General features: G+C 35.2%; 1 protein-coding gene and 1 pseudogene across 2 annotated transcripts; one reads left to right on the forward strand and one right to left on the reverse strand.

Annotated features, from left to right (window-relative positions):
- The first annotated feature begins 7,633 nt into the window (after nucleotides 1-7,633).
- Nucleotides 7,634-8,578, forward strand: LOC145802376 (large ribosomal subunit protein uL2z pseudogene; annotated as a pseudogene). Its single transcript, XR_014344574.1, has one exon. The product of XR_014344574.1 is annotated as a large ribosomal subunit protein uL2z pseudogene (transcript).
- Nucleotides 8,579-11,736: 3,158 nt separating this feature from the next.
- LOC114294180 (kirola) lies at nucleotides 11,737-15,422 on the reverse strand. The gene is made up of 2 exons (XM_082894038.1): nucleotides 15,169-15,422; nucleotides 11,737-12,317 (listed from the first exon to the last, which is right to left on the reverse strand). The coding sequence occupies exons 1-2, from the start codon at nucleotides 15,353-15,355 to the stop codon at nucleotides 12,022-12,024; spliced, it is 483 nt and encodes a 160-aa protein (XP_082750164.1). The 5' UTR covers nucleotides 15,356-15,422; the 3' UTR covers nucleotides 11,737-12,021.
- Between the last annotated feature and the right edge of the window lie 6,449 nt (nucleotides 15,423-21,871).

Here is a 21,871-nt window from a genome sequence, read left to right on the forward strand (position 1 = left end):
GTCTCTCTAGTCCATACCCAAGTTGAATTCGGGAGAAACCCTCCTTAGAGCTCGCTTTCCCTTAATTCTAAATCTCTGAATTAAAAGGTGTTATTCAAGTTCGTGCTATATCAATAATTTGAACTATTTGATTGGTTAGTCTTTTGGTTATCAAATCTCTCCTACGGGGAGGTTTTGAGTTCTACTCCTAGAAGTAGAATGGGAAAATAAGATTTTCTTACAAGATGTATGGATGCTAGTTTTAGCTCTTCAAATGTGCTAATCTAACAATTAATCACTAACTTTCACAGATCAAAAATAATAATAATAATAATTTAAATTATTTATTTTTATAAATTCCTTTGTGTATATTATTCACACACAAAAATTAGATCGATCTAATGACCATAACTTATTCAATTTGTCGCATTAGGTATACACAAAAAAGAAAAAAAGAAATATCGATCTAATTTTTATTTTTATAAATAATATGCACAAAAAATTATACAAAATAAACAGTTTATATCATTAAAACCGGACCTTTAGTGAACCTTACGATCTCAAAAAATACTAAATAGAAAAATATATTTTCTCTTCATCTTCGAAATTCGTCTTTCAATTGCAGTGTGGTCAGTGGCAGAGCTAGAAAGTTAAATTCGGAGGGCATTTATTAATTACAATATTCAAAAATTTTACAAAAATATTGCACGAAAGTTTTTACAATTGATTTCGTGAAATATCAAAAAATATGGATATAAGTCTTAAAATAAATTATATAATGATAAATTATTTTTTTATACAAAATTTGATTAAAAATTCTATATAATAGTAATATCATGTTATCATTAGTATGCGATATCACCAATTAATAGTAAATAAACATATAGAGAGTGATCATCACATGTCAAATGTAACTAACAATTCAATAAATTTCACATATTTATAGTGAGATTACTTATACTTGCATGTCAATTATAATGACATCACCGTTAAATTTAAAATTTTCATAAATAATATGATTTACAGTAGTCTCTTCATTTTCAATTAAAACAACCATTACTATTTTCATAATTTTTAAAATGTCGTTAATATTTCACTCTAATAATATTTTTGTAATTCTTTTTATTTAAAATATTTTCTTTATATTTGTAAAAAACGAATAAATAAATAAATAATCACAAAATCCGGGGGGCACGTGACCCCCCCGGTCCTTACGTGGCACCGCCACTGAGTGTGGTGCTTTCAAATGGCTCAAGCTTCTAAGGCTGAAATAAATAGATTTGAAACAATTAGAAAATGGGTTGATTTCTCTCTAGTCTGTGATCGGACTGAAGAGTACTGTTGGATCCGTGGGGTCTACTACAGATCTCATTTCGATAATCTGAACCGTTACATATATAGAACTCGTCGAGTACTATATTTTTGCAAAAAAATCACGTTGATCGGATATTAATAATTACGTGATCAAATCAGTTTTGTATTAAAAAAAACAGACGGTGAAAAAATAAACGGCTGACGAAAATCTTATCTGATGAAATAACTATTGATATCCAATCAAGGTAATTTTTTACTGACATATATCTAGTATTTGATGAGTTCTAAATATTGAACGATTTAAATTATCGAAACGAAACCTGTGGCGGGCTCCATACTCTTCAGTCGATTGAAGGAAAGCTCAACCCATTAAAATACTCTAGAAGAAATATGGACGAGTGGCAATATGTTATTGGATGCTAATCCTCTTACGGTCAAATAATCAATAGAAATATTTGAATTTCAATCTCATCAATCAATCCCAAAGGATTAAATTAAAATACTCTGGAAGAAATATGGACGAGTGGCAATATGTTATTGGATGATAGTCCTCTTACAGGGTCAAATCATCAATAGAAATATTTGAATTTCAATCTCATCAACCAATCCCAAAGGATTACCCTAGTGATTAAGACTTGAATCTTGGAACTTTAAAACTTTCTAATCGTTGATTTGGAAAGTCGATTGATTTTTTAATTTTTTAATTTTTTTGATTATTTTAATTTGGGATTAAAAAGTTTAATTTGAAAAAAGTTTTTGATTTTTTTGTAAGAAAAAAAATGTAATGATCATGAGTTAAATGTGATGCTTTGTTTTATTAAACTAAAAAATCTATTTTATTTTTTGTGATTATTTTAACTAAAAAAAATCTCAAAACTAACTTTCCAAACAGAGGCTAAGTAGAAACAATTCTCATAAGGGAAACCATACCCAATCCTTTAATTGGACTACTACGACGTCCCACATTGAGGAGATAGAAAGATAACTTGAGGGTCCAAACAAGCAATTGAAAGAAAGAAAGCCATGCCAAAAATGAGAAAAGATGCATGGTCCAGCCTTGATATTCGAAATGGAATTTTTATAATCTAAATAATTGGATAAGAGTTGTTAGTCCTCATCCCTCCTACCCAAAGTTGAATGTGAAAGTCATGCAGTGAGATTCCAACATCTAGGGTTCGTCCATATCCGCTTTGCTCGCTGGATTAACTTGATATTTTCGCATCAGATACTCGCAGACTCACAGTGGTCCTCAACAAGACTGCATTCTTTTGCTTCTGTCTTAATTTTTATTTTATTTTTTTGGGTAAATTATGCTTTGACCCCTTAAAGTTTCACTCATTCCTTACTTTAGCCCTTTAAGTTGATTTTTTTCACTTTGGCTCTTTATGTTTACAAGGATTTTTCCTACTTTGGCCCTTCATGTTTGTAATCATTTTCATTTTAGCCCTTCATGTTTGCAATCCTTCATACTTTACTCTTAGACTAACTTTCATCTAAAATAGTAACAGAATTTATCACATCACTGACACATCAGCTTCATATGTGATGTAAAAAATTCACTAATGATGCAAAAAATAAAAAAACAAAAAATTAATTTTTTGTCTTCAGTGAACTTTTTTTTTTTCAAATTTATTTACATTATTACATTATAGATACATCTAAATTAGATGCAACTAAAAAAATAAAAACAAATTTAACTAAAAAAAGAAAAAAAAAAGTTTACTAAAGACGAAAAAAACAATAGTAAACTTTCAATTTCAGAATTGACAATACAAGTATTTGAGTCGGTATATTTTCATTTTTATTTTCATCTTTAGTGAATTTTTTTCATCACATGTGGAGCTGATGTGTTAGTGATGTGACAGATTCTGTTAGTTTTTTTGATGGAAGTTAGTCCATGGAGCTGATGTGTTAGTAATGTGGCAGATTCTGTTAATTTTTTGGATGAAAGTTGGTCTAGAAATAAAGTGGAAATGATTGAAAATATGAAGGGTCAAAGTGGGATGGATTGCAAACATGAAGGGCTAAAGTGGAAAAAATTAAACTTAAAGGGCCAAAGTGGATAAGATTGTAAATATAAAAGGCCAAAGTAAGAAAAATTAAACTTAAAAGAACCAAAATAAAAAATGAATGAAACTTTAAAGAGGCAAAGTGTAATTTATCCTTTTTTATAAATTATATCGAGATTGAGAATGCATTAGAACAAGTAGAGAATTGGAGATAAAAAATTCTAATCACACTCATCATTGTTTACTTTGATTGGTAGAGCACCGTTTGGATTGAACTAAATAAATCATGCCTCCTTTTGGAAAGAAGAATATGGGGCTTTTTTGGCTTTTTTAGCTACAAAAGACAAAATATGATATTTTAGCCACAAAAAATAAAACATCACATTCAACCCATACTCATTACACTCTTCTCTCACAAAAAAAAGTCAAAAAAGCCAAAAAGTCAAAAAACTCTTCTCAAACCAAGCATTTTAGCCCAGGCTAAAATAACCAAAAAATCCAAAAAGTCAAAAAGCCAACCCACTTCCCAATCTCTTTTTGCTTATTTGGCTAAATAAGCCACAATAGAAAGGCCACTCAAATTTTTTTACTTAGAAAAAAACAAATTTTTAACAACTTTTCAAATGTAACAATTTTTTTATTATTTTTATTTTATTTTAAGAAGGACAGAAAATAATTGTGTGTTTGGTTTGGTTTTGGGAGATAAATTTTCAAAAAAAATTTGAAAAAAATGTTTAGAATTTTTTTTTATTTGTTTGGTTGTATATTTTGGAAATAGTTTTGAAGTATGGAAGTTTGGGATGATTTGATATTTTGTTGTAGTTGAGTAGATGTATGTGAGAGAAAAAGTGATTGAGAATGAGAGAGGAGAGAAAAAAAAATGATTGATTGATGTATAGGAAAGAGAAAGTGATTTTGGAAAAAAATTCCAAAATCACTAAACCGAACAAAATTTTAGAAAAAAAAAATTTAAAATTTATTTCTCAAAAACAAACCAACCAAGGCCCAAGTATTTGGGATAAGTTAAAATGGAGTCCAGAAGCAAAAGTTTGTTTAAAAAGAGTTAAACCACCAAAAAAAAATCAAAAAAAATCACATATCCTCTTATTAGGTTGTGCAATTCTGAACTCACCAATAAGTCAATATATATATATATATATATAGTGTAATTCAAATTGTAAACTCACCATACAAGAGTTAAATCTAATATAGATAAAAGAGGCTCATACCATGACTGAGGTACAGATGATGGTCTTTCATAATTTTGATTATTAGTCTGACCATTAGTCTGTCCATTACTTTGCATAGGCTGTTTATCTCTTGTCAATTTTTGCTGAGGAACATTTGAATTTTCCTCTATATACCTTGTGTTGGTTGGTTGATGGGAATTCATTCGATCCATAAAAAATGTTAATCATCTTTCCATTGTGTTCATTAACTGCTATCCCATGACATCTATCAGGCCTCCCCGTGGATTCATTGGCTGGGTAAATAGAACAGTCAATGGTCCAATTCCATGGCCTCGTCCAATATTTTGAACAAGTGGTACAAGCTCCGAAGTGTTGGTCTGTTCGACCATAGGTTCGGATAACACATGTGCTTCCACAAGATGTGTTATCACATTATCCTATGGATTAGGTATTTCTACCTCTCCCTCCACTACTTTTTTCAAGCGTTCATTTTCTCCTTGTCTCCTACGTCTAGCCATTTCAATTAGTCCCACCGGGTGTGCCAAAAAATAAATGTTGGCTTTTTTGGCTTTCGAAGGTTAGTATTGTAATTTTAAGCATGCCAGCAACGATCAATCAGTCCTTACAGAAGATTAATTGCCAACCAATTATCAAATGATTGTGCTTTAGTTCTTTCAGCCTCAATGAAGAGGACTTTTACTAGTGGCTTGTTTAGGAGCATTTAGGAAATAACAATTAAGTAAAGAATAATTACATAATTTCATTAAGTAAAATGAAATACTTACAATAATCTGACTTGGCCTCATAGAGGTTTACAACAACAAACTATTTGAAACTATCCCTATGAATGAAGTGCAATATGGGAATTTAAAGTACAAAAATGTAAAGAACTTTAAAAACTGGAAAGGAAAAATAATATAGATAAAATTGATTTTTTGATCTGAGTCTGGATGCTTTACTCTGGAGCTTTCTCTGTTATTTATACTATCCCATAGTAACCATCGAAGTGGGCTTCCAACCGTCGAACAGTCCTCCCATAATTACTGAACATGTTGTCTCATAGTTAGTTCCACTACACCACTCTTTATAGTTAGGCTTCCCTCCTGATTTTGAATTTAAATGTATGAGTAACCGTTAGGCCACACCATCTTGCATCTCTTCGCTGATCCAGTACTATGCAAATCCACAATAACCAATGTTAACTGCCACGTGTATGATTGCGATTAGAGATTTGAATTAACTTCCCGTATTGGCCTCATCTTGCCACGTGTCAAACTGCGATTGGTCTGTACAAAATATGTAGCCAACACAAATATCATAAGTTAAAAGACTAAAAACATAAGATAGAGAACCTCAAAGTGTAACATTTCAACTCATATCAATTACCTTCCCCTTTTGTATCTTAACTTCTAAACCAGCAATCTTTTTGGTTATGACGAATCAGATCCTTAACTTAGTTTTCATTGTTAAAACTTTTTTAATTTCTGATAAAATTAAGTGGTGACTATTTCGATGTGAGATTAGCAAGTCAACACAACATGGGTGGAAATGTGTCTTATACTCAAAAAAGGCATAGTGTCCACGGGTGCCTCTATTTGCACACCATATTTCATCTCAAAGCAAACCATTAATTGATTTATTTTTTATTACAACATTAACCTTATGTAAAATGACCACAAATCACAAAAGGTTATAATACACACCTTTTGTAGTTAGGTTCGACACTAAAATGTCGAACAAATGGTTAATGTTCGAAAGAAACACTCCGGACAAGTGGCTAAGGTTCGACAGAAATAATCCGAACAAATTGTTAAGGTTCGAAAGTCCAGAGTCGAACGGTTTGCAAACTGAAATTTTCACTGACATCTTGAGGAGTCTTCACCACTGGTTCTGTTCACCGGTGCCTTGAGGAGTCTTTATCACTGGTTTTGCTCACCAGTATGTGGGGGTGACCATCAATCAGAGAAAGGAGGGGGGAGATGGATCGTGGGTGGGGATGGAGTGTGTGAGTGAGTGAATGAGAGTAAAAATGGAAGATTGTGGGTGGGGTGTGTGAATAAGGGTAAAGATGAAAAGTTGTGGTGTGTATTGAATAAATTGCTTATTTATCAATTTATTAAAGGTGTGCATTGAGATGAAATGTGGTGTGCAAATAGAGACACCCAGTGTCCACAGCTATTCTTCAATGATAAAAAATAAGCTCTTTCTTTGGATCTTGTCTTTCCTCTCTCGCTCTCTCCATCATCAACAGCAACCCAGGTATCTGTCTCTCTCTCTCTCTCTGCCTCTCTCTCTCCCCTCTGTTGGTGCTTCATTGAGAGAGGAAACAAATTTTTTCTGATTTTTTGTTGTTTAAACAATAGATACAACAGATCTATGTATCAACTGAAATTGAGGAAGTAGTTAGCGAGAAGAAAGGGATTGAGAAGGAGAGAAGTTTGGAAATGATAAAGAAAAAGAAGTTGGAAATGGTGTTGGCTGCACTCAATGAGAAGGTATTAAGTCAGCAGAAAAGGGAACAGAGGCTGTGAGCTATGTGGCCGATTTGGAGAAGTATCTGGAAAGTGTGGAGATGGAAAAGAAGATAGTGGAGAAGATTGATGTTTTAGTGAAAGAAATGAAGCAGAATGAAAGGAACTTTGAGAGCTTGATTGAGGAAAATGGTTTGATCAAGAAAGATTTGAACCAGACTTTGATAGATTTAGATGATCAGAGGCGAAAAATTGATGAAATAGTTCGAAAGAAAATTGAGATCGAGGAGGCAAAAGTCTGAACTGAGAATGAAATTATTGAAATGCAGAGAGAGAGAGAGAGAGAGAGAGATGGGTGAACTTGTTAAAACTACTCCACTCCACCTACTCCACCTACTCCACCTACTCCACTACACCTACTCTCCACTCACATCTCCTATATAAAGGAGACCAACCATGTACATAATATATAACAATCATCACATACAATTTATTCTCTCTCTATTTCTCTATACATTAATTCTAACAGTCTCTCTATTTCTCTTTATACATTAAATTTAACATGGTTTCAGAGCCATAAGATTTAGGCCTGTATTTCTTTCTCACCGGCGGGCAGCCGGCTGGCAACTTTGCCTTTGCTGCTCGCTGGAATTTTCTACGCATACCTTCTCACCCCCACCTCTTCTTACCTACCGCCGTCCCAAACCCTAGAGAGAGAGAGAGAGAGAGAGAGAGAGAGATGGGTCGTGTGATCAGAGCTCAACGTAAGGGTGCTGGGTCCGTATTCAAGTCCCACACCCACCACCGCAAGGGTCCAGCTCGGTTCCGTAGCCTCGACTTCGGCGAGCGCAACGGCTACCTGAAGGGCGTGATCACCGAGATCATCCACGACCCAGGTCGCGGTGCGCCTCTGGCTCGAGTCACGTTCTGCCACCCCTTCCGATTCAAGCACTAGAAGGAGCTCTTCGTCGCTACCGAAGGCATGTACCCTGTCCAGTTCGTTTTCTGCGGAAAGAAAGCCAATCTCATGGTTGGCAATGTTCTTCCTCTCAGATCTATCCCTGAAGGTGCTGTTGTTTGCAACGTTGAACACCATGTCGGTGATCGTGGTGTCTTGGCTAGAGCTTCTGGTGATTACGCTATTGTTATCAGTCATAACCCAGATAATGGTACCTCAAGGATCAAACTCCCATCAGGAGCGAAAAAGATTGTGCCCAGTGGGTGTCGGGCCATGATTGGCCAGGTTGCCGGAGGAGGACGTACTGAAAAGCCCATGCTCAAGGCTGGTAACGCATATCACAAGTATCGTGTCAAGAGGAATAGCTGGCCCAAGGTTCGTGGTGTGGCTATGAATCCCGTGGAGTATCCCCATGGTGGTGGTAACCATCAACATATTGGTCATGCCAGCACTGTTCGCCGGGATTCACCACCTGGGCAAAAGGTTGGTCTTATTGCTGCCAGGATAAGCCAAAGAAAGAAGCGAAGAAGGAACCAGCAAAGCCCAAAGAAGAAGCTGGTGAGGAAGAGGAGGAGGCACCAGCCCCAACCTGCACTCTCTTTCACACGCAGTTCCCAAACACATCCACTACCTCACCTTTATTTTTTATTATTATAAAGCACTGCCCCTTGTTGAGCTCAGACTCATGACTCATTATTATGCTTCCCACTCTCTCCAACTTTCTTTATTATATATATATATATATATATCTCTTTTTATTATACTATATTACCCAAACACTCTCCACTTTCACATCACGCCGTCTGATCCCACTATACCCTTTATTTATTTTATTTTATCTTCCTTCTTTCACAAAAAAAAAAAAAAAAAAAAAAAAAAAAATCCATTCACATCCAACTCGTTTTCATTCCACAAACTTGTCATTTCTTCTTGCCGGGATCAACCCCGATCACAATTTTACACACAAAAAAAAAAAAAAAAACCACACATCTCCAACCATAACCCACAGCCACCACAAAAACCGGCCTTACTTTTTCGCCTATTCCGTTGTTCTCTTCTTCTTACTTTTATCTTGGGTGTCCCATGACAACCCGGTCTCAGTACTTCCTAATCCACCGAGCACGTTCATTCCCCCCTGCTCCTCCACTGCAGCATATGGCGGACCTCCAACTCGGAACATAACGGTGGCCTTCCGCTTCAGCTCCTTGTTTTCCGCTTTTAGCACACATATCTCTGCTCGCGCATCCTTATACATGCGCTGGAGTAGAGCCAGTTGGGCGTTTAACTGCTGCACCTCATTTGTCCTACTCTGAAGCCGGTGCGACAAGTTTGTGACTGTAGTCATGGTCTCCACACATGACTTCAATGTATACTGATTGGCCTCAATATCCAATTGCGCTGCCATTATTTGCTCCACAGACCGCATAGGAAAGGTCAACGGAGCAAAACCAGGGGCGCTTGGTTGAGGTTCACGGGCCACCGCACCGGTTATCTCTCTTGTGGACTCGTTGAGGTCGGGAAATAGGGTGAGCAGACCACGGGAAGAAGAGGCCATGTTCTGGGTAGCTGAACGGGAAGAAGAGGCCATGTTTTGGGTTGCTGAGTGTTTCAGAGAAGCAACGATTTCCGACTGGTAATGTCAGAAAGGGTTGGTTACAGAGTGTTTCAGAATGACAGTGTTCAGAGGTTTCAGACTGGTTTGGTTTACACAGCCTCCGCATTGGTTTATATAGACAATGACGACGCGGACGACACGACACTCTGTCGATCACGTGCCTCACCGCGTGTCCGGCACAACTTTTGATGGCTCGTCGTTCGATGATTTCTGTCGGGCACGGCTTTTGATGAAGTGGGCGCGCCTTTTGAGGGCGCGACTTTTGAGGGCTCGATATATATCTACCTGTATATCTTTTGGGCAGCCTATATACACAATCATACAGTAGCTTCTACATCGGTCCGACATGACCCCATAAACTGTCCCGACATTGATTCCGGTTAGCTTTTACATCGGTCTGGCATGACCCCATAAACTGTCCCGACATTGATTCCGGTTAGTTTTTACAACAGTCCGGCATGACCCCATAAACTGTCCCGACATTGATTTCGGTTAGCTTTTACAACGGTCTGACATGACCTCGTAAACTGTCCAGACATTATCTGCTACAACGGTCTGACACAACCATACAGTGTCCTCTACAACGATCTGACATGCCCGCACAGTGTCTTCACCAACGGTCCAACAGGACCATACATTGTCTCCTATCCTCTTTTATTTTATGTATTAGTCTATTTTCTTATTTTGTTACTCTTTCCAAACTCAAGTTGATTTGTGTCTATCCTCCTTGAGTTTGAGGGGGGCTGTTAAAACTACTCCACTCCACCTACTCCACCTACTCCACTACATCTACTATCCACCCACATCTCCTATATAAAGGAGACCAACCATGTACATAATATATAAAAATCATCACATACAATTTATTCTCTCTCTATTTCTCTATACATTAATTCTAACAGTCTCTCTATTTCTCTTTATACATTAAATTTAACAGAACTTAAGAATGATATTTCAGCATTGGAAGCTTCATGTAGGAATCAAGCAGAGAAAACCAGACAATGGCAATCTGTAGTTAATCAATGTAGAAATGAAATTACTCATTGTCATGAATAATTAAAAAATAAAATAAACATTTTATGCATTAAAACTAACAAACACGTTTTTAAGTTTTTATTTTAAATTTTTTTAAATATTTTGTTCAAACCAAACGTTTTTACAATTTTTGTTTTTCTAAAATTAAGCAAAAAAAAAAAAAAAAAAAAAAAAAAAAAAAAAAAAAAAAACCATATGTCGTGCTTAGTAGAGTTTTAGATCTATGAATTGATAATAGAGTTGTATTTTGAGTTTGTGAGTTTTGGAATTATAATTTGAATAGAGAAAATTTGTTTGGTTATAAATTTTGAAAAGATTTTTGAATTGAGTTTTGAATTTTTGATGTGACATATGAATTGAGAAAATTTGTTTAGTTATGAGTTTTGAAAAAAAATTTCAGAACTTAATTCAAAAAGTTATAACTGATAAACCAAACGAACAACTCAAAACTCTATTGCAAATTCTATTCAAAACTCATAACCAAATTCTTTTTAACATTCAATTCAAAAAAATAATTTGTTATTTTTGTGTAAAAAAAATAAATTCTATATTTAAAAAATATCAAAACAAATATATATATATATATATATATATATATATATTTTCCAAATAACAGGTGGCGATTGGCAATTGCAAAAATAAATAAATAAATAATAAAATAAAATTACATGGTTCCGGTCAACCGGCCGGACGTTCGAGGGAACGTCTGGGAGGATGACCGAATAGACACAAAATTCAAAAACTCCCATGCTTTTCAAAATGGAGAAGACGAAAGAGAGAGATATGCCAAACATGAAAGAGAAATATATTTTGAAATGTGTGGTGAAATCACATTTTCAAAATTGTATCCAAACGGAGTGTGCATATGGAGGGGTAGAATTATGATTTGAGAGTTTCACCAAACACAGCCGTAAAAGTTACCAAACGCCATCTTAAATTACCGAAACTATAGTTATCTATTGCTTTCTAATGATTGATTTTTTGTTGAAAAAAAATCCCTCATTCCAATAATGAATACAGTGTTAACTATAAAAAAACACTTTAATACACAATTAATACTTGGGATGAAATTAACAGAATATTTGGCACATTGACAAGTTGTATTTTAGCCCAAAAAGTTTGGCTACACTTTTATCATTCAAAAACTGGTGCATGGAGAATTACAGATTTCAAAACTACATATTATTTATCAGACAAGCTGAGCAAATAGTCACCATAATGGCTTCACAAACTTTATTATACATTTTACTAGTTAACCAATACTTCCATAGCATACATATATTTATATGCCCTTTGTTTGGTCAGGGATTCTCTATTTCACAAATTTTCTACTTCTCGATCTTAATTCACTCACAGTCGTCAGATCTTGTGAGAATCTTGAGATATAAGAATCTTCAGACATGATCAAATTAAACGACTGCAAATTAGTTAAGACAAGAGAACATAGTTTTTAAGACACAGAATCCTCAGCGGCTTTGTCTTGGGCCTTGAGGAGGTAAGCCTCTATATCCTTACTGACATTAGCCACAAAGTCCAGGTACATGGTTGGAGGTGGAGTATCCTCATGTTGCTTCTCATAAGCCAAAGTCAATTTTATCAAACATGCATCATCCTTGTTTGTAACTTGCAGTGTGGCCTTAAAGGTCTTGTAAACCTTCAAGACATCTCCTTCAAAGAAGTTGAAAGTAACTGACTTGTTATCCACATCAATGGCTTCAATTCTCTCCTTGCCAGATTCAGAACCCCCTATCAACGGTATACAAGAAAAGAGTGATCATTAGTGACATAATAACGGCTTAAAGTTTTTTTGGCCTTAGATTAAAAATAAGAAATTAGAGATTTTGAAAAATAAGAACCCTGACAATAAATTTTGGGTAAATTATGCAAATGATCCCTGTAGTTTACATGATGTGTCAATTTGGTTCATATTGTTTCAATTTGCTCGATTTTAACCCTTAATTTAATAGATTGTGTCATTTTAATTCAATAAATAACGGTTGTTAAGTTTGTGAACGGAAAGTCTACGCATAGTTTGAAAAACTTGAAAAAGACACTCGAAAAATTGTTCCATGTAGTTCACTATGAAATAAATTAGACACAGAGAGAGACAGTTGCAAACAAATTACCAGAACATTCAATTTGAACAGATAGAGATGGATCTAAATATTTGAGTAGTTTGGTTATTTTGTATAAACATAGCTTTATGCACATACTATTTTTGCGCGTGAATTGTTAGACAAAAAAAATTCAAATTTAGATTTATGACTGACCACCTAAATGAAATTCATCTCATAATTATACATATTTATTTTTTAAAAAATAATGATTTTTTTTTTTAAATCGAACTTGTCATCCAGTTATTTAAAAACATATACTATGCAATTATGTGATAATAATTATTTAATTAATCAAATTATTGATATTAATGATTTATACACAAACACTTGACCAAAATTGGCCTTGTAACTAATCTATTGAATCGAATTAAAATGATCTACTCCTCTCTTCCAACTAGAGAATCTAACATTTTCACAAGTTGTCCAACCTTGGTAACTTAGAAATTCTCTTAGGCCTTATTTGGGTCTTGTATTAATGGTGGTTAAAGGGCAAAAAAAATGTGTTTTTTTTTTTTTTTTCCTATTTTAGGTTGTTCTTTTCACTTTGCCCATCTAAAATCAAAATACAATTTTAATGGAATTTTCATAAGTATTGATTGCTCATATGTAATGTGGACTTCCACTATACTAATCCCAACAAATCTAAATAATTGTGACCCATACGAGGTTCCCTAATTTTATGTTTACTCTCTGCGGTATTCGTTAACCCTCAAGTCTAGTGCTTGAATCTAGTTTTTCCTTTTCCTCTTTTTTTCTTTTATTTTTTTAAAAGTATATATATATATATCGAGTGCTTGAATTTAGTTTTTCCTTTTCCCCCCTTTTTTTTTTCTTTTTTTTTTTTAAAGTATATATATATATATATAGTGTTCACCATTACCTATCACTAAATAATCATATTGTTCGGCAAAGAACATGGCATCATTTTTAAATTTTTGTCATGATTCAACTTTTACTTTTAGCAGTATAAATAAATTCGGATATGCAAAATTTTCACAACAAAGTGGCATAGCATTTTTGTCACATGTCCTTTTTAGATTTATACACCATAGATTTGGCTATATATATCTATCCCTTCTAATTGTCTTTCTCATTGGTTCTGGAGTGATTTTTATTCTATTTGGTTATTTTCAGTTCTTAGATTTTTAGTAAGAATTTGTAATATATATATATATATATAAATATAAAATAAACTACCCCATTGTAGTCTATTGTTTTTGGAGGTAGTATTTTGTGAGTGATTATTCAGTACTCCCGGAGTATGGACACGTGGTACTCCGTAATGTTTTGATTGGTGGAGAGACACAAGGGCCCACGATTTATGTTGGAGATGGGGGGACAACATGGGGCTAACTAATTGGTGATTGGTTTGGAATATGGACACGTGGTGCTCCGGGAGTATTGAATAATTTCCCGTATTTTGTAGTCTAACAATAAATAACTAATTTTGGCCAAGAAAAAAAGCATTGTCGAAAAGTTCTAAGAAATAAACTAATTAAAACAAACAGGAAGGGGAATTTAAGATAAATAAAACTAAATAACGTCTAAACTGTGAAAAGCCACACAATCCTAGGATCACCAATCACTACAAGTTTTAGGAATCAAGCTTTTTTTTGTTTATAGAAGTAAAAATTTTGTTTAAAAAAATATTAAAAGATCAATTTCAATGGTTACGTGAGTCGTCATAAGAAGGTCATCTTGAAAAGTTAGAAAATGATTTTCAACAATAAAATTTTTAAAATATTACTAATAAATGTATCATTTAGGAAAAAACAATTCATGCCAAAAGTTTGATTTATTAGATGAAAATTTTTGTTCTAAAAATTCATGCCGAGAGGTTTACTTTTTGAAATAAAAATTTTGGTAAAGAATAATAATTCATTACTAAATCTTTAATTTGTAATAAAAAAAAATTGTCACAATGGCATTTTTAACAATTAAGATATTTCAACTCTAAAAAATATTTGTCTACAATTTTGTCTATAAAATTTTAAATTTTTGTAGTATCACTTTTTTTTTTTTTTTTTTTTTTTATCTCCTTTCAACTTCAGCAATTTGATCTCTACACTTTACGTCTGGTTTCAATTTAGTTCTTTCATTTAAATTAGATGTTAAATTTAACAAGTATCAGTCTTTCGAAGTGTACAAGTGAAAATAATTCAAACTAATTTGGAGGAAGGACCAAATTGATATTGAACTTAAAATGTACAGATCAAATTATTCAAATGAAAATAATAGGAACCAAAATAAAATTTGAGTCAAACTACAAGAATGAAAAGTGTAATTTATCCCTTTTTTTTGGGCATACCTGTTGAAACCATCTTACTTTCAAAAATTGTTACATAGTAGTAGTATTTTGTGCTTTGTTTTGTTATTATATCATCTCTATTTTTGAGACTACCCAATACATAATATTTATTACTGAGCAAACACACAATCAGCATAGTATTTTAAAAAGATTGAATAATTACTAATCTAACCTGGTACATAGTTCCAAACCTTGACAGAGCCTATAGTAGCCCAGTCACCTTCAAGAACTTGAACACTCTTTATTTTTTCAGGGCAGATCTTTGGGAAGAGGTAGGATTTAGAGGTAAAGATCTCAAAAAACTTATCAGCTTTGCACTTGACCTCTGTTTGTCCCTCCAACTTAAAAATTTTAGCCATATTTCAATGCTATATCCGCTGCTAAAAAAAATTACTCAGAAAAGGGTAAGGGCTAGATGTGAAAACTAATACTCTAGTCTGAACTTTATATAGAAGAGTAGTGAACAAAAAGCTTTATGGGGATCAAATGGTGTTGATAAGAACAAAATATAGTTGTTTCGGGGCCCATCACTATTCGCCCACGATCCTTTTTTCAGATAAACTTGGTCCCTATACGAACAAAAAAAAATACCATATTTGTTGATGAAGAAATCTAACAAAGAAAATGACTAGATCCGCCACACGATCATTATCTACAAGATAAAGCTCCCTTAGCCATTAAACGGTATGGGGTCCTCCGACGCCCAAGTCAGTCCTCCAATATTATCAAAATATTTATTAATGGAGAAATACATAAAGAGAAATTGCGTACCTCAACCCATAGTGGTGTCGCCTATTTATAATGTCCAGTGACTTATCTAGCAAGTAGTTTGAATATTCCAGAAGTCATATCCTAAACAATCTCCAATTGTTTAGGACTCTTATATCAATAATATTTCATCTCCTTATGAGTTTTGCATAATATAAAACACTAATTCAATATTTGATGAGGATTTGACAACTATCATACACGTGGCAGTGCCAGGACCCACATAATTCCGGTGGTTGTTTTTATCCTCTCTCAATTGCCCCCAAACTTTCATTCTTTTTGAGCCCAATAAAAGAGTAGAATCTTTCTATTATTATTTTGATAAAAATAACCGTATAATGTTGCCTAGCTAGAATGATATCTGGATACTAGAGCTTATTCTAATAATGCCTAATCTTGCTAAAACTTATTCCAAAAATGCCTAACCTTGCTACGACTTATTCCAAGAATTTCTAACTTCGTTAGGACTTATTCTAAAAATGTCTAGCCTTGCTAGAACTTATTCAAAAAATGCCTAGCCTTACTAAGAACTAGCTGGACAAACCACCAACTTGCTTCTTGCCAAGGAAAATCCACTCAGTAAGGAATCATAGAGTTGAACCAACTACTAACTACGTTCTTTAAGAGCAAAATCCGCTCAACAAGTGTAACAACCCTCGTACTGTTTACTGATTTATGACCGATTGATTACCGTTAATCACCGATTACTGTTAAATGAAGCTGATAATGACTGATAACTAACTGATAATCGAACTGAATGAAATACTGAACCGACTGACTGAAATTGAAACTGAATTGAGTGAATACGTCTGTTTGAATTGCATTTTATCTGTTGACTGTTTGTTTGATCTGTTCATGTTCATATGTTTAAACTGCTAATTGAAGGCCTTATCGGCGGCCGAATTAGAAACCGATTGATGTTACGTGACCCTCATATTTAATGTGATTTTATGGTATATTTATCTAAAAACTGATTAGGTATGATTAAATTAGATTAAAACAAGCCAATTAAAGAGTTTGCCATATTTACCATTTTGCCACTATCTCATATACACACACTTGAGCCTTATACTTGAATCAAAACACAATTGCTCAGCCATTTTCTTGTCCTTAACCGACCAAGAGAGGGAGAGGGAGAGAAATTGAGTTCTACCTTGAAAATTGCTTGAAATTGTTTGAGAATTGAAGTGTATTTGCACATTTGAGCTCCCTCACTCCTAATTCTACAAGACTAAGGTAGGACATCCATCTTCTTGTTGCTGTTCTTGAGTTCATTCTTGCATGATTCATGTTAATTTGTAGAGCTAAGTCATGATTTGGTCCATAAATGATGGATTGAAGATCATTTCTTGCATGCATGTTGGTATTGTTGCATTTTGAGGTTGATTACATGGACATTGGTACATGCATGCTCATATTGTTGTTATAGACCATGTTTCCAACTGATTTGAAAAGAAATGAGCTCATTTGAACAAGCTTTGAAGCTTTGATTTGGTTCAAATCCTTGCATGTTTGCATGTTCTTCATATTTTTGAAAATGGGTTTGATGAGGCTTTAATTGACTCACCTTTGGGGCTTGAATTCATAAATTGAGCTTTGAAACTTGTTATACATTGAATTTAATGATGTTTTCCAGAATTTGGGCCCAAGAGGTCGAGTTTGGAGTGGTTGAATGCTTGGTTTGAGCTTGGGAGGCAAATCTGGAAATTCCAGATTTGGCTTCCTCGCTCGAGCGAAGGATTCCCCGCTCGAGCGAGCACCTTTGTCCAGGGCTCCGCTCGAGCGACCATCGAGCGACCATCGCGCGTAAAATTTCAGCATCCAGTACTTTTACTGTTTTGCAGACCGCTCGAGCGAAGGATTCCTCGCTCGAGCGAAGCCTTTGATTTTGGACTTACGCTCGAGCGTAGGAAGTCTCGCTCGAGCGAGGCTCCTATTTTCAGCAAACCTTGCGAAATGTTTTCTAAGTGTATTTTTGCATCCTCATTCCATCCTAGGCATTCTTAGGCCTAGTTTAAGGCACCTTGATGAGGATATCATTGTAGAACACACCAAGGCAAATTAGGGATTAAGTTATGAGATTTCCCAACTGTGTAGCTTAGTGTGTTCAACCTGTGAACTGTGTAGGGTTGGCAATTGGGGAGACACGCTCTAGCATACCGTAGCCCAGAACTCTGTGAGTAACAATTGTGTAAAGATATGTTCAACTGATATCTTTTGAATACTGAACTGAACTGTTTACTGAACTGGTATTACTGAATGAATGTATGTCCTTTATTTCTGAACTGTACTGTGGCATCCTTAGTACCTACGGTTTACTGTTACTGTTACTGTTACAGAGATCTCTGTCGGTTCCCTCGTGGAACCACTACTGTTTACTGACTGATGGCCATCATTACTATTCGGTCTTTTAAGACCTACTGTTACTGTTATGCTAATGGATGTACCACATATGACTGTTTACTGTACTGAACAACTGAAATACTGATTGAATTGAACTGTTTTCATTACTGTAAGGACATTCATTCTAAACCCCTTTACGCTTTATGTTATTCACTGGGCTTTAGCTCACTGTTTATATATATATGTAGGTGCTCAGCCACCAGATCGGAGCTAGGAGCGTGGGTTAGACTCCAGTTTTGTCAAGCCAGCCTTTGTGCCTCACTGCGAGGTTCCGAGCCTATCTGTTAAGGCTTAGGGGTCTTTTACAATTCCCCCTTCTGTACTGTTTTACTGTTCTGTATAGACCGAGTGTTACTGTACTGTTTTATAGGGTCGAGTCCCTAGTCTGAATGATTGTAAATATTGTGTATACTGTTCTGTACTGTTATGTATAAATGTATGAAAAGCCTTTTTGCATACAGACTGTCACAGCTCAATGGACACTATTTATTTACTGTATTGGCTTCCGCCAGGCCCTGTACTCTGTTTTACTGTATTACTGTTCTGCAGGCCTTCGGTAATCTCGGATTACTGGCCGGTTACGGTGCTAAACCCATAGGGCCGGGTTTGGGTCGTGACAACAAGGAATCCCAAAGTTGGACAAACCACCAACTTCCTTCTTGGCAAGAAAAAATTCGCCAAGGAAGGAATCTCAGAGTTGGACAAACCACCAACTTGCTTCTTAGCGAACAAAATCCACTCGGCAAGGAATCACAAAGTTGGACAATCATCAACTACCTTTTTGGCAAGCAAAATCCACTCGGCAAAGAATCCTAAGTTGATCAAAATCATCAACTTATATATTAGCAAGCAAAATCCGCTCGGCAAGTAATTCCTAAGTTGATCAAAACCTTTAACTTATATCTTGCTGAGCAAAATTGGCTCAGCAAGGAATTCCTAAGTTGATCAAAACCATCCACTTACCTCTTACCGAGCAAAACCAACTCGGCAAGGAATTCCTAAGTTGATCAAAGCCATATTAATTTACCTCTTGCTGAGCAAAATCTACCCGACAAGGAATTCCTAAGTTGATCAAAACCATCAACTTACCTCTTGCTGAGCAAAATTTGCTCAACAAGGAATTCCTAAGTTGGTCAAAACCACCAACTTACATCTTGTCAAGCAAAATAAACTTGGTAAGGAATTCCTAAGTTGATCACCATTATCTTACATCTTATTGATCAAAACCAGCTCAGCAAGAAATTTCTAAGTTGATCAAAACCATCAACTTACCTTTTGCCAAACAAAATCCACTTGGAAAGAAATTCCTAAGTTGATCAATATCGTCAACTTACCTCTAACTGAGCAAGATCTGCTCGGCAATGAATTCCTAAGTTAATCAAAATCATCAACTTACCTGTTGTCGAGCAAAATCCACTCAGTAAGGAATTTCTAAGTTGATCAAAACCATCAACTTACTTTTTACCGAGCAAAATTCGCTTGACAAAGAATCCTAAAATTGAACAAAACCTTCAACTTCTTTCTTGTCGAGCAAAATCAGCTCGATAAGGAATTCCTAACTTGATCAATAGCTTATCTCTTGTTGATCAAAATCCGCTTAGGAAGGAATTCCAAAGTTGATCAAAACCATCAACTTACCTCTTGCCAAATAAAATCCGCTCGGTAAAGAATCCAAAATTTGAGAAAAACCCTAAACTTCCTTCTTGGCGAGCAAAATCAGCTGGGCAAAGAATCTCAAAGTTGAACAAATCCCTCAACTTAGTCCTCGGAGTAAAATCAGCTCGACAAGGAGATAAAATTTTTAACCAAGGGGTAGCGCAATTCATCTTGCCCCCGTGATCCATAAAGCGTAGACTTCATCTCAATATATTATTCAGACATATTCTAGCTTATCTCATCTACTCCTTTGCCTCCAAATTTTTGGTGTAACCAAGTCACGACAGTTTTTCAAACCATATAACCAAGTTCGGATGCATACGGATTTAACTTCGTTCAACGATTAAACCGAGCTATAGAATGGTCCACCAAGCTACATGAGTTGACCGAGCTATCTCATAAGAAAACATTGTCAAGTTTGTAGACTGGACTGGCTCTTAATTGCTTTGGGAGGCTGTGTATGTAACTTTGTCGCAAAGTTGCCAACAACCAACTGGGCTAAAGTTTTATTATTGGAATTTCAGTCGGGCTAGATTTAACCACAACATACTATAGTAAGGAGGAGAAGCTAATAATGGCGCACCAACACCTCTAAAAACAAGATAATCATGACTTGGTTATCTGGAATGCAACGATTATATGCCCGGTAGTTGAAATTATTTTATAGCAGTCTTTCATTGCCCTTAAGTTCACAACAATTTGATGCATCGTCCCTTAGTGTGGCAGCGACAAACTCCTTGCCCAAAACAAGCTTCAGCTATCCTTTGCATGCTTGGTGAATAAACTATTTGTGCACCCTCATAATCATTTTTGCTTGGGGCATTTTTTGTTCTTGCTTGGATTACGACTAAAGACCAAATGATTAATCTACAGAATTGTCGAGCTTTCTCTTTGCCCTGTCTTCATCTAGTTGTTTGGTGTGAATTCGTTGCTCATCAGTGGCGTTGAGGCTACCCAGTATCGTCGTTGTGCAGTCAAGTTTTGCATGGTCGGTTGTTCAGTCCTTTAGATCAGTTCCGAAAATATGTCAAGCTTGAAACCATAGTTCTATGGGTTGAGGGACGTTGTTCTATTTTGCCCAGCAATTCTATTTTGTCGAGCAATAAAAATACCGTTCAACATGAATAGCCAAGCTACATGTGAATAAGATCGTGCAAAGTGTTGTGTTGCCAAACTACCATTGACTATTATTGTAAAATTATAGAAACTCTAATAGTGCTGTTACAATATCTAAGAGAGAGAGAGAGAGAGAGAGAGAGAGAGAGAGAGAGAGAGAGTATTATATTATGTATATATTCAATATTGTGTAAAATAATAATATAACAATATATACAAGACTCCTTTATGTAGGAGGAAAGAAACCTAAGTATGATAATGAATATAATATGATATGTATGATAGACAGAATATATAATCATTATATTTAACCCTCTCCATCAAACTCAAATAGGGATACCAACTTGAGTTTGGAGAGAGAACCTAAAATATAAAATAAAACTAAAAAAATAAATTAAAAAGCAAATAGATTGCAAATTCTAAATAGAAGCGCAAGAGCGCTAGAGATAAATCAAAGGTCAGAGCTAATGTCGAGAGACAATTTATGGTTTTGTCGGATAGTTGTAGAATAAGAACGGGTGTTGAACCAACAAAACGTGGCACACACGTAACACATAGTGCTAAATGGTGATGGCAATAGATGAACCATGTGTACCAGAAGGCGGCTTGGAAAGGAACCATGTTCGCCAAGAGGTGGCTTGAAAAGGAGCAAAATGCACCAAGGGGGCAGTTTAGAGAGTGCGCCAAGGAAGACGGCTTAGGGAATTCTTCAAGGGGGTGGCCTAGGGAGTGCGCCAAAGAGGCAGCTTAAGGAGTGTGCCAAGGGGACGGCTTGGGTAGCTTGCATAGTATATAACCATTCTCACCATGATAGAAGTATAATACCGCCCTCAAACTCAAATAAGTTTGACAACAGAAACTTATTTGAGGTTGAAATAGAGGAACAGACAAAGTGGGGCAATAGCAAAAAAAATAAAAAATAATAATAATAA

This window comes from Camellia sinensis, chromosome 11, assembly GCF_055761805.1.
Source record: "Camellia sinensis isolate YWXY chromosome 11, ASM5576180v1, whole genome shotgun sequence".
Classification (NCBI taxonomy): Eukaryota; Viridiplantae; Streptophyta; class Magnoliopsida; order Ericales; family Theaceae; genus Camellia; species Camellia sinensis.

Coding starts and splice junctions, on each gene's coding strand:
- LOC114294180 (XM_082894038.1), bottom strand. CDS start 15,355: ATGGCTAAAATTTTTAAGTTGGAGGGACAAACAGAGGTCAAGTGCAAA. Junction 12,318..15,168: donor GGTTTGGAACTATGTACCAG/GTTAGATTAGTA, acceptor TACCGTTGATAG/GGGGTTCTGAATCTGGCAAG.